Source organism: Annulohypoxylon maeteangense (genome assembly GCF_022496945.1).
Source record: "Annulohypoxylon maeteangense strain CBS 123835 unplaced genomic scaffold GGS22scaffold_23, whole genome shotgun sequence".
Taxonomy (NCBI): domain Eukaryota; kingdom Fungi; phylum Ascomycota; class Sordariomycetes; order Xylariales; family Hypoxylaceae; genus Annulohypoxylon; species Annulohypoxylon maeteangense.
Genome location: NW_025953270.1, coordinates 330,980 through 343,568, shown reverse-complemented (window position 1 = coordinate 343,568; position 12,589 = coordinate 330,980). Strand labels below are relative to the sequence as shown.

At 41.4% G+C, this 12,589-nt stretch overlaps 4 protein-coding genes across 4 annotated transcripts; 1 reads left to right on the top strand and 3 right to left on the bottom strand.

Annotated features, from left to right (window-relative positions):
• Positions 1-3,424: 3,424 nt before the first annotated feature.
• GGS22DRAFT_197376 (uncharacterized protein) lies at positions 3,425-5,299 on the bottom strand (the record flags this gene model as incomplete). Its single annotated transcript, XM_047965970.1, has 2 exons — positions 3,425-4,331; positions 4,382-5,299. The coding sequence occupies 2 exons, from the start codon at positions 5,297-5,299 to the stop codon at positions 3,618-3,620; spliced, it is 1,632 nt and encodes a 543-aa protein (XP_047814652.1). The 3' UTR covers positions 3,425-3,617.
• Positions 5,300-5,669: 370 nt separating this feature from the next.
• Positions 5,670-7,553, top strand: GGS22DRAFT_174282 (DUF1682-domain-containing protein). The gene is made up of 3 exons (XM_047963058.1): positions 5,670-5,861; positions 5,967-6,807; positions 6,949-7,553. The coding sequence occupies exons 1-3, from the start codon at positions 5,789-5,791 to the stop codon at positions 7,319-7,321; spliced, it is 1,287 nt and encodes a 428-aa protein (XP_047814651.1). The 5' UTR covers positions 5,670-5,788; the 3' UTR covers positions 7,322-7,553.
• Positions 7,554-8,689, bottom strand: GGS22DRAFT_174281 (YkoF-like protein). Its single transcript, XM_047963057.1, has 4 exons — positions 8,455-8,689; positions 8,280-8,385; positions 7,918-8,020; positions 7,554-7,756 (listed from the first exon to the last, which is right to left on the bottom strand). The coding sequence occupies exons 1-4, from the start codon at positions 8,512-8,514 to the stop codon at positions 7,678-7,680; spliced, it is 348 nt and encodes a 115-aa protein (XP_047814650.1). The 5' UTR covers positions 8,515-8,689; the 3' UTR covers positions 7,554-7,677.
• Positions 8,690-8,923: 234 nt separating this feature from the next.
• Positions 8,924-11,908, bottom strand: GGS22DRAFT_174280 (uncharacterized protein). The gene is made up of 2 exons (XM_047963056.1): positions 9,449-11,908; positions 8,924-9,295 (listed from the first exon to the last, which is right to left on the bottom strand). The coding sequence occupies exons 1-2, from the start codon at positions 11,197-11,199 to the stop codon at positions 9,268-9,270; spliced, it is 1,779 nt and encodes a 592-aa protein (XP_047814649.1). The 5' UTR covers positions 11,200-11,908; the 3' UTR covers positions 8,924-9,267.
• Between the last annotated feature and the right edge of the window lie 681 nt (positions 11,909-12,589).

The window sequence follows — 12,589 nt, the reverse complement described above, 5'->3', positions numbered from 1 at the left end:
TTACTAAAATCGTTTTAATTATATATATTATTAAAATAATTATTATAATAAATAAAGTTAAATATATTTTAAAAAGTATTAATATTATATTTATTTTTATTATCGTTTTATTCGTTCGAATAAAGACGTTTTATTTTAATTAATTTATTAATATGGTTTTCACTTTGTAATTAAAAATAATTACCTATAAAATTTTTTTAAACTTTTTTAATTTTGCTATTTTTTTAAATTTTAAACATATTAAAATATATTATTTTATTTACGTTCGGTTTTTTAAAAATTAATATAACTTATTTAATAAAAATTAATTACGTAAATCGAGCGAAAAAATATTCCCGAAATAATTTTTTAAGTAAAAAAAGCGGCTTATTATAATAATATGTAATTAATTTTAAGTTATTATTAATTAATTTACCCGGAACTATAAATATATGAAAATATAAATAAAATTAACGGTTACCTTAAACATTTAATTTAAAGAAGAAAATAAAATTATTATAATTAAAAAATTAATAAATATTTTTACGAAAAAGTAAAAAATTAAAATAACTATTAAATAAATCGTTCCGTAAAAACCTTTCGATTATAACGTAATCGCGTATATAATTTCTTTTAAACCATGCCTTATTTAAAATTAATTTTAAAATAATATAATAAAATTCTAACCTATAAACTATCCCGTTAAAACGATAATACTTATTATATAATATTACGGTAAGGAAAGACGTATATAATTCGAATTATTCTACTTTTATTTTATTTAATTCGTTAATATTAAAAAAAAAAATTTCGGCGAATATTTTAAATATTTTTTTAAGAAATAATTAACTCGCAAAATCTAAATAAAAAGGATATTATTTTATAATAAAGTATTAATACGAAAAACGATAAAAATATTAATATATTATTAAATATAATATACTTTTAATTTAATTTAAAATATAAAAATAATATTTATTACTTCGTAATATATTATTATTAAATATTTTCACGGTAAGTTTACTTACGTTTATAAATTTCGATATAAATAATTTATTTTTTCGATTTCGTTCCTCGTTTTCGGTCCATACGTTATAAATTATAATATAATAAATATAATATAAAAAAAAATAATAAAGTTTTTTATTAATAACTTATAAACTTATTAATGAATTTAAATATAAATAACTTAAATAATAAACGTTAATACGCCGAAATAAACTTTTAATTTTACTACTTTATAAAAATAATTAAAGTATAAAAAAATCGTAAGCGTTTATTTTTTTTAATTTAATAACGATATTTTCTTAATAATTTAATAATAGTATTTTATAATAATATTATTATAAAATTTAAAATTAAAGGTGGTTAAAATTACTTAAGTACTTAAATAAATAAGTAAGTAACGAAAAATAAAAAATAATATTAAACCGGACCTAACAATTAATATTTATTAAATAAAATTTACGCTTTTACCGATAAATTATTATAAATAATATTATTTATAACACGAATTATATTTCTTTTTTATATATTTATATTATAAAGCTTATTACATGCATAAGTTAAAATAATTTAGCGGGATAGCGGATTTTCGAACTATCGACTTCCGTCGATAAGTTAACCTCTATGCCACCACCTGTCAAAGAATGGCTGGCGCGAAGCTATTCGTTGAACAATCATGCAGGGGGAGGATAGAACTAACGGCAAACCCGCCGCAAAACGTCCGAAAAAAGACATAATACCTAAGTGCTATACTGGATGAAATTTTCAGAAATAGAAAAGGCACGAAAAAAAAAAGAAAAAAAGAAAAAAAAAGTAAACGTCTCGTCATAATCTGAGTCAGATTTGTTCCTACTTATAAGAAATGGTTAACATACAAACATGAACATGAACATGAACATGAACATGAACATGAACATGAACAACATATAATGTAAGATTAGGTATATTATAGCAAAAAAGAACTGACAAATATCCATGAATGTTTATGTATATCCCACCGCATCGTATCATGGTTAGGTAATTATTCATCGCATGAACTTGGAAGTTGGTGCCACCTCGTATACCTCTCTCTCTCTCTCGTTCAGCTGTCTACTTGTGGACTCACTAATCCAGCTGGATCGATAAGGCGAGTGATGGATCGACTAGTACATAGTAAATATGTAGCCAGGATCACGTTTTGTTTTGTTTCGTTTCCATTGATCGATTTTACCATGTCTATGATCATTCTAGACCATAACCGCAGGGCTGTTTTGGTAAGGATTTTGGAAGTTGAAGCTGATCTTTTACCCCTTTAATAATTAAAAATAAGATAAAAAGGTAAGAAGCGAGGTACAGGTAAATCGGTACCTGCCTAAAGATCCATGGTTCGTTCCCATCAAGCTCGGGTAGATCTGAAACCACGCTAATGTGGGCCATGGATATGGAGTTTAAATCTTAGCGTTTAATTGGATAAGATTTCGGGTCGCTACCGTCTTTAGGCAACTCTGGCAACTTTGGCAACTCACATTCCTGTTTCTCGAATTCCTTTTTTTTTTCTTTCCCTGCTTGACACTAAAATCAACATTTATCTTGATGACTTAGTATGTAACGGCAATTGCCTACTTCGGCTACTTTGTTATGAAGTATAAGAAGATGAATTATCTTTCGTCGGTCCCGAGTCGGAGCCTCATTAATAGAACTACCCACCTATGCACTTAACAAGAAGACAATGGGAAAAATAGGGGAAGAGGAGAGAAAAGGGGCTACCCCTCTCGCTACTGCAAGGAGTCAGCCGTTTACTGGGTGGCTTACTTTTTACATACTTGCCCGGTGAGGTGCGTCGAGCACCGAAACAAGAATACATCCATGGATATCATTACGTACCTCATCTCTAGGTAGCTTTGTACATGTACGTATTTAAATCTACCTAGGTAGTAAGACCCGGGTCGCTCTGCACCGTTACGGAACACATCCATGGATGTCCCATTTATGTAGTACAGGATAACGGGAGACAATGTCGTACCGGTAATAGTTACCATCCCGATGGTAATTCTTGTATTATAAAAAAATGTGGGCGAGCTGAAAAACTTGCTACTACATAATAGTGCCTAGGCAGGTGCAGTAGGTATGTATAATTAAAGGTTATTCTTGAAGACCCGATTCCATGCGCGCGGCTCTGGAACTTGATCTTCGCGCCAACCACTTTCTTCTTGGCACGAAAACGCAGGTATACACATACACCTACATACACCTATCCGACTACATTATTCACACACACACACAAAAACAAAAACTAATTTGGTCACATCGGGCGCTTCGCCAGCGAGATGCGGTATGCTAAACCTACATCACATCAATCCGACCTAGGCGACACGTCTATTGTAGGAGCCATTACCGTTCCGTATATCTATAGCTTGACGTCACACCAGTCTACTGGTCCAACCACTCGCATCGTTGGTCCTGAGTAAAAATGAGTACCTAGTATATCTTTGATTTAGGCTATCTCTATCGTTTCTTAGACTTCCATTATGTAACGCCTTGCTTGGAATTGACCAAGATGAAGTCGATGCTCAGCCATCGATTCTATTCGAAAAAGCAAATTTATACCCCCAAAGGCCTGCTAGTCCCAACGCCAATTATCATTCGATATCGATTCAGGCGGCGTTTCGTTGTCGCCTTCTAGGTGACCTTCGAATAGGGGTCTCTGTGTCCCCTTCGCCATCCACATCTTCACCCAAGTCATTATCATTCGCCAGGATCGATAATATCGATTTCTCAATGTCTTCCCTGACCCCCATTAACTGTTCTTCCTCAATCCATCCCGATTCTACCGCGAATCTCACAACATCGCTCGCGCTATCGAAACCGGGGACGCTGTCGTCGGCGTCAGGATCTAAGTACAGCCAAAGTTCTTTCGTCAGGCGCTTAAAGGCATTCAGCTCCTTCTTGGTTCCTCGGAAATGGTTCGTTATCCACTCGTAAATATACGCAAGCCACAGGACATTTGTGTATGGCTCGTGTTGGGCCCACATGATTGGGCCATCGACTCCGTTTTCGTAGGCAGTCTTGTGACTTTGCGGTGGGAGGCATACCCGATCTCCCCTCAGGAAAAACGATCTCATGCGCCTATAGACTTCACATTGCGGGGCGTGTTCGCTGGTGAATATGCCTAGATCTCTTTCTAAGTCGTAGGCAATCGGCTGAGAACCTTCGACTTGACTGTCGGCGTGAGCTCGAGAAAGACCGTAGTCGAGGATTGTGATTTCGAGGCCGGAGAATCCAAAGTGACTGGAACGGTCTCGATCCTCGGTGGGAATACGATCTCCCGTCTTTCGAATGCATAGGTTTCCTTCGTGGAGATCACGATGCTTCTGCAATTAGTTAAGAGTACCGCAAAAAAGGTATCTGATCCACTCACCTCAAATTCGATGTGAGCTTCGGCGCGCGCTAACGCGATGGCGACGTGAAAGAATATGTCCCATAGTTGATCAGAAGATTCTAGATGGAAGTCTTCCAATGCTGTTCCTGCGTCGCCCAACTCAACTACTAGAAATCTTGTGCTGTCTAGATACCGACTCGGCGAAGGGTAGAACTGTAGTCGATCGGGATCTTGACGTTTGATCTTCTTATGAAAGGCCTGGTGAGTCTCGAGCAACTCCTTACACGCCTTCCCCTGCACGATATACCTTTCTTTGTAGACGACAAAGCCAGGTATGTCAGCAAGCCATTCCGAGATCTTTAGTTCTCCTATCAGATCCGATTCTGAGTGGGGTTCTTCATCGACCAGTCCGGACTTCTGCTGAGCTTTCGTTTGAGCCTTGATTGGTGATTCCATCCGGATCACTTTAATAATACTAGTCCCTCGCTCGTTCGTCACGCGATATACTTCAGCGTAAGAAGCCTCCGCTATCTTAACGATCTTATCGCCTGCTGGACATATATCGGGCCAGGAAAGTATCTGCAGTGCCCCGTCCGGCTCCGCATCTTCCGTGGTTCCCTGCATCTCCAAATTGGATGGAAATGATATCTCAGGTACTTCGAGCTTGGTCGATTTAATTTTTGGTGGTGATGATGGTGGTAGTGCTAGTGTATGTTGTTCTTTCCTTCTAGGAGAGCGCCTGACGGGCTCTGCCTGTATAGGGACATCATTTTGAAGGGTTATTGTAGATATTTTATTAGTTAAGTCGTCAAAGGCTGCTGTATCTGAAGAATCATCGTCTTTTACAGTTTTCGATTGGCTTCGTACTGGAGTCCGTGGTAGCTCGACGAATAAGCGGTCACTCTTGGCTTTTTTAGATTGTTTGCCATATTTTCGAAGAGACGTCTGCTTTGACATCTTCACATTTCTGTTCGTCTTTTGGATTCTAGTTACATTTGTTGTATGGTAGTTTTTTACGTTAAGATGTGAGGTCGATGTCGACGATTGTTGACTTCAATGGTGGTTGCCGAGTAACCAGGTAAGGTACATATACTGCGGGTGTTCTAGTATCAGCCACACCCCACCTTCAAGTAAGTATATTCCAAGCCACATTATTAATATATATAGTACCCACACATATTGATCCAAGCTACCCACCCACTGCCACATGACGGGATCCCCAATAAAGAACCTTTTAGAAGGTAACCGGGGTACCTCCCCAAGATAGGGAAGCGACTAAGCGACTAGGTACCTATTGGAGAGATTATTGGAGATTGTCTGAGCTCCAATTTTGACTCGTGTCTTCGTCTTCGTCGTCTTCTCATCTTGTCTTCTCATCCTTCCTCTTTTTTAACCTCTTGTCGCGCTCAATTAATTTACGCGAGAGAGTTTCGCAATCCCGCAATCATGGCGGATTTCCTAAAGAATATTGTTGGGGGAAGCAAGTCCCCTGATACTCCTATACCATCCTCCGATTCAGGTGAGTTAACTGTTATATTAGTATTCGCGATTGTTCGCGACAAACCTTTATATCCGTATATGTATCTAGGCGTCGCATATCTCTAACTTTCAATTTTTCATCCAGATTTCGCCGACTTCGCCGATGCGCCTTCGCCGTCGCCTGTACCCTTTGAATCGGTCGCCGGCGGTGCTACCCTTGGTGGCCCTGCGCCTACCAGCGTCCCATATACAAAATGGTACAATGTCCACGAGCGCTATACACTAAACGACTTCCGCGCTGAGGGCGTCATCCTAGGCATTATCGCTGTGGTCTTTACATTACACTTCATTGGCACCAAGCTCAACCGAGCTAAGTCGAGGGCATGGATTAAAGCGCATGCTTCAGTACTAACCAGCGAGTTTGCTGCGGTTGGTTTCGGTAGAACTTCTGAGAAAACCCCCGAGAAACTACTAAAGGCCAAGAGCCTTTTTGAATACGCGACGTACGCGACTGGCCGACAGAATGTTGCGTTCATGGATGTCAAATTGACTCTAAAGAAGCGCTTCAACCCTGTTATGACATTGATAGAGACTGCCTTAAGCTTCTTTTTCGATAGCTTTGGCGCTCCTGAGGATTCCGTGGAAGCCGTCATCTACCCATTCGATGGAAAAGAGGCGCAGATAGTCCCTGCTCTTCCAGGCGCTGCCGAGCTAAGAAGCAAGGATTCCAAGAGCACCTTCGATGGTTTTGTTTGGGCTGTTGTCAACAAGGACAAGATGAAACAGCTCCGAGAAGAGCGATACGATTTGTCCATCACCTTTACCAAGGATAACTCCAAGTTGCCTATTTGGGCAACCGTCATGAGCGAGAGCGCCGAGATTACCGAGACCCTTCTTACGAACGAACTCGCCTCAGCTATCAAGAAGGCCGGCGATTTATTCGACTATATCATCATTAGCGACCAACCCGTAGACAAACCCACGAAGTAAGTGATTTCTATTTCAAGTCATGGGAGGTTTATATATGTCACTGGCTTAACTTTGGGGCGTTTTCTTTTTGTTCTTTTTTTTTCTTAAAAAAGAAATACAAACACATATACCGAAAATAACTACTAAACGGATTATAGGATGGACGAGACAATTCCACGCAAGCGCCTCTACTTGCGGTACCGCCTTCCATCGTCCAACAACTATGACGACCTAGCCCCTCTCCTTTCTTATTTCGTGCGAATTTCTGATCACCTAGCATCTTCTGCCCATTTCCGACCAGAGGTCATCCGAAAGGTCAGAGCTGTTCGAGATGAGAACATCAAGCAGATCCAAAAGGCCGCCGAGGAAGAGAAGGCTGAGGAGAGGCAGGCAGAGCGTGACAGGGCCAAGAAGGCGAAGCGCGATGCTGAGTTGAACGCGCTAGACGCCAAGGCTCAGAAGAAGTACCTCGAGAGGGAGAAGGAAAAGGAGTTGCGCAAGTCCTCAAAGAAGCAGACAGTCCGAGCTTGAGTGCTTGTACCAACCCAATTCTTGAATATTTCTCGTGGATATTTTTTAAGGATGGTATTGAAAGACGGTTAGGGGATGGACGAAGGGATGACTAATGGTGACAAGGTATCAAAAGTGGCATCACGCGACATTTGACTTGTATATCTAGCAAAAAAAGGGGGGCTGTATCGGAAATATGCATCTTAGGCGTACGTCTGCGAGCTCTGATTAAATCAATGTATGATATTTGGCTGTTAGTAATGTCTGTTATCTGCTCTTTGCTTGCTACTCTACGAAAAAGTTGCCCTAAAGCTATATATAATGCTTAGGCGTTGACATCAAGATATTTGCCCCTTTCTTCATACAATCTGTGATGTTTAAGAGCCAGTGCTTCCCTCGGCTAATATGTTCTCTACACGTTTAACTTTATCCTGCGCTGTCTGCTTCTTGTCCGTCCTAGACGAGATGATACACATCACCAGTTAGTCTGTCACCCTTGGCCATTATAGTTCTCGTATGGAGAAAATAGGATGATGGTGTGAGGTCTTTCGAGACTGTGAAATATGTATGTAGAGGTCACTTGTAAGGGGTAAGAGGTAAGCTCAAATACAACATACCTGGTGCCAACTCTCATCGAAGACTGGACTCTGATAACCCCTTTAGCATGTACGACGCTGTGGGCTTGTCCGATGACTTTCATGACCTCGTCCCATGATCCCTCTGGTAGTATGAGAATGAGTCAAATCGTCCAGAATGGAGGTATACGCAAACCATTGGTGGTAGAAAAATGAAAGCCTTTTTCGGATAAGCTTAAGAGAAAGGGGTATGAAAGGGGTACCTCTCTCATCGTCAAATAATAACCACGCTTACAAACAATCTCACCCTCTCCCCACATCCACCTACATAAGACAAGATAGGCATAATGTGAATAGCGTGCGAGTCAAACGAGACGCGAGGATCAAGGAAACGAGGAACTAACCAACAGTAGTCCCAGCGGAATGCATGGTATACGTCAACCCGCTTGACTTTAGCAATCTCTGAACCTCGGCCACTTCCTCCGCTACCGAAACGTTGCCGGTGCCGACCTATACGAAAGTATGTATGTATGAGCTCATATACTCTACCTTAGTAAACAAAAGAAGCTATCAACTTACGGGAATTAGACAGAAATCGGCGTAGCACCGTTCGGGTGTGGCGATATGCGAGTGATCCATGGTAGCTAATGAATAGTACCTAATAGTCTGAAGATTTGAGATGATGTTTTGAAAATAATCTCAGTGTCCCTAAATTACAGACTATAAAGTTTTCTTAACAACGAGCGTAAATTGTCGAGTCGAAGTATAGGTAGGTAGGAACATACGACGTGAGATATATGGAATGGAAGATGGTGTGAAGAGTTCAAATGTTCGACTAGAAAATCACCCCGCAAACTACTAGGTACTAGGTACATACATGTAACTAGTATAAGTACTTAAGTCTTAAGTACCCTGGATATATCAACTTACACTGTAGCTGCTAGGTGTGTATTCTGCGACAGCAGCGCTTTATATTCATAACTTCAGCGAGTTAATTCAAAATAAAGGTACCTCATTATGTCTTGAGATGCAGATGTTATTTACAATTCCGCATCCTCGTTCAACAAGCCTTCTAATGATAAACTGCATAGTATGTATCTAGAGTAGGTATGCATGGTATAGTGTTGCGTACGAATAAATAGATAAACTCCTCAGATCTGGTTGACCGCAATGCTATAGCGCTTTAATGGTATCACTAATATGATAATGACGACGACGATGATGATATGACGATGTGATGCTAAACAGCAGAGATAGTGAAAGTTCTAATGTTAACCCCTCCCTAATCGTAACGATTTGGATCTTCTCTCCAATTCGCAACTGGATACTTCCTAGCCGATTATTTTAACCCAGCGGAGGTCGTGATACAACGTATTCGAACTTGACAGCTTGTCACAAGACACGACAATCGGAGAGAGACCTGGAGGCGTTGTGAAACTAGATTAGTATTCAAGGCCTAACACGTAACGACTTAGCTTTAGGGCAACTTTTCCCGTCGTCTACTCATGTAGGTAAATGAGCATCCTACCTATGAAGTTTCGGCTCCAGCTAGGAAAAGATATCGTTTACTAACCGTCTTCTGGCTTCCCATTCTATGGCCCAACGACAACACATCTTTAAACGTTCACGTACGCTCGAAGTTTCCAGCAACTTATATCTTTCGTCAGCCTTAAGTGGCAAGATGCTGGCAAGCCACCATGGGAAGATGGCTAGATCTGTCGGACATTCGCCATAGATAGCCAGGGCTCGTGCTGTAAGCCATTCGACGCTTTCTGCTCGCATTCTCCTAACGAAGTCGACGCCTAGATCTCCTAGCTCCCTAGTCGACATAGTCTCCAGATCTGCCAATGATATAGATACCGCGCGAGAGCGAGTGGGTAAAGACTGCTCTAGATATACCATATCTGGACTCGGGGGCGCCATAGTTATCTCTCGATTTTCATGAGAGCGCATCGTTTCTGATGCTTCCATGGCCTCCTCTTCCGCCACGCTGATGTCGTCTATCTTTTCGATATTCCCGACAATATACCCATCCAACCACCTACGACCAGTTACTCGAAAGCGGAAAAGGCCCACCGTTTCCAAGAGACTCCGCCCATCCGGGAAAAACTCGATGTTGACGATACGAAGTAAGGTCCCGAGCTCCATAAAATCAGCATCATCTTCAGGGTCGATGGAGAAGCGAGATTGAGACGGTTTGCGGAGCACCATCCCAAAAGTCCGATCGTTGTCCATGGCCCGGCGGATCATCAGCTGATATCGTGGCTCGAAAACATGTAAGAATGTTGGCATACGCGGAAACGACAGCGTACATACGAAAAGCGCAGTATCGAATCCGCTGTGATTGGCCTGTTGTTCAAGCCTATAGGCTTGTGAGCGGAGCGCCACCAGGTCGGCCCAGAACCCATTGATAATCTTGCAGAGGCGTTTGTTTGACGGGTAAGATTGTTGATTGGCCTGAGGTTGTATCGACAGTTTACGCCTGCATACCGGGCAAAGATCTGAGTGATCCAGAATGCGATGGAGGCAACCCCGACAGAACGTGTGTCCGCAGGTTGTCGTTAACGGATCCAGGAATAATGCGTAACAGACTTGACAATCCATTTCTGTCCTAACAGATTCCTTCAACCGTGCCAGCACGGCCGTGTCAATCTGCCTAACCGCATCGTTCCCTACACTTGCGCTAACAGAAGAATAAGATACCTCGCTGCTATAATCGAGTTTGCCGAGTTCTGCCAGTGAATAAGTCGCTACAATATGGCCCCCCTTCAGCACATTAGGTTCGTTTTCCTTCTTCGCGAGAGAAGGAATCCCGGCTATATCCCACTGGTCTTGCACAGTAATATGTGTGGAAATGCTAGAAAGCCCAGTGATGTCTTGATCTTGCTCAACGATAGTCTCAAAAATGGCCAAAGCCTTATTTAATGTGACATCGGTACCACAGTCCCCAAGAGCATGTTCCTTGCCGCAGTCGCTGAAAGGGCATCCGAAGCCGCGAAGCCGATTATCGGTCGCTGGCCAAGATATATTAGTCCGTACGTGTGTCTGGGGCACACACTGCCTGCAGAGACTATGGCCACACGGTAGAGTTGTTGGTTCCCGTAAAATCCTGGAGCATGCTTGACATTGAACGAGTCTTATTATATCTCTGACATCCCTGACGGCGTTGAGGAGCAATTCGGAAGCGACCGAAGGATGCTCAGTACCGGCAGGGTTAGGAACTATACCATCTTCCACCTCGGCACGAGAGTCAGAGGTCGGGCTATCGGAGGAATGAGACGAAGGTAAGTTTGGTGGGATCGAGTTGGCTTGTATAGAGGACATGAAAGATATTGTTGTCTAACTACAATGGCTAGGTTGGAAATGTGTGCCGGGTTTCCTGTCTTAAGAGGAGATTTATTGGAAACTTGTATTTTTAAGAGACTTGGATGCGCTTGGTCTAGCTAGTTACATCTACCCGTAACGTAACGAGAGACAAGATAAACAAGGAACAGCGTGTGGAATGGGAAATGACTTTAGTGAAATCAAGCGTGCAGGCCTATCGTGTGCTGGACTGCGAGGATTGAAGGCGGAGCTGAGGATTGAGTGTATTGAGTGTTTTATTACAAAGCATGAATAGCTTTTGCCGATATCTCTCTCTAGTTTCATAGAGGACCCGGTATATTTTCGATCCGGAGGAATAATAAAATATGGGACGTCACAGAGTTTCCTTGCGAAATTCATACGAGGATGAGCAGTGATCAAGGAGCAGCATTGAATGGGCCAATAGGTGATGTATGGGGGACTCGGTGGTGAAGTTTGGTGATGAGGTGATGAGAGGAAGAGGCGGAAGATGAGTTGGGAGACGCCTAAAAGCGTTACGACTAGAAATCGAGGTTAAGGGAGCGACGGTATATACCAGACCTGTACCTGTACCATGTTATGTGTTAAAAGAATATAGAAGTCATCATACATTTTTTTAGGGATCCAATATTGATGACCAAGGACAGAAGCGGACTAAGGGCGACAGTAAAAAAAGATGGTTGAAGTTGGACGAGGGTCTGGGGAAGAGAAAGTCTTGACGTCGTAGGGGGGTACTTCGACACTTCCATACCCGTCAAAGACTTAAGATTCTATTACGTGATTGGTTGGTTTGGGAGCTGATGATCTCGATGAGACAATCAGGCCACTAACGCCTATCGTACCTACCGTACCTACCGTATCTACCTGCTAAATGACGATACCTAACCCGCCGAGGTAAAGCCCACTTCAATGGTGTAACCCAAGGATGTGCTTGGGTACCTAGGTAGGTATGTACATACCTAGTTGGACCCTTCAAGTTGAGTTCTAGTTGAATCGGTTCCAAGTTGAGTTTAGGTAGATTAGCAGATTAGGTAGATTAGGTATACATGTAGGTACATATCTGGTTTTCGATATAGTAATATGATTGCACATGCGAATCATAATAGATATTGTTAAACACACAGACACATCAACGTATTTAAAAGTTGTTTGTAGCATTCATGTATGATGTGCGGTTTTAGTTCCCTGCTATAAATAGGCAATTCAAACGAAGCGGAAAGAAGAATTACATAAATATACCTTGTCGAAGTTGAATTAAGTTGAAATATGTACCTACGTACATATATGAAAGGTAATAGGTACCTTCCGTATGTATTACAAGAAAGAAAGGTTCCATCTGGTTGGGATTTCGTTACTGCTATCTGCCAAGGTA

What these genes read in the sequence shown, in the direction of transcription:
- GGS22DRAFT_174280 (XM_047963056.1), bottom strand. Translation starts at nt 11,199, where the DNA reads ATGTCCTCTATACAAGCCAACTCGATCCCACCAAACTTACCTTCGTCT. An exon ending in GAATGGGAAGCCAGAAGACG is followed by an intron (nt 9,296 to 9,448) that starts GTTAGTAAACGA and finishes CAACGCCTCCAG; the next exon opens with GTCTCTCTCCGATTGTCGTG.
- GGS22DRAFT_174281 (XM_047963057.1), bottom strand. Translation starts at nt 8,514, where the DNA reads ATGGATCACTCGCATATCGCCACACCCGAACGGTGCTACGCCGATTTC. An exon ending in CCGATTTCTGTCTAATTCCC is followed by an intron (nt 8,386 to 8,454) that starts GTAAGTTGATAG and finishes ACTTTCGTATAG; the next exon opens with GTCGGCACCGGCAACGTTTC. An exon ending in TCGATGAGAGTTGGCACCAG is followed by an intron (nt 7,757 to 7,917) that starts GTATGTTGTATT and finishes CATCTCGTCTAG; the next exon opens with GACGGACAAGAAGCAGACAG.
- GGS22DRAFT_174282 (XM_047963058.1), top strand. Translation starts at nt 5,789, where the DNA reads ATGGCGGATTTCCTAAAGAATATTGTTGGGGGAAGCAAGTCCCCTGAT. An exon ending in TATACCATCCTCCGATTCAG is followed by an intron (nt 5,862 to 5,966) that starts GTGAGTTAACTG and finishes TTTTTCATCCAG; the next exon opens with ATTTCGCCGACTTCGCCGAT. An exon ending in CCCGTAGACAAACCCACGAA is followed by an intron (nt 6,808 to 6,948) that starts GTAAGTGATTTC and finishes AACGGATTATAG; the next exon opens with GATGGACGAGACAATTCCAC.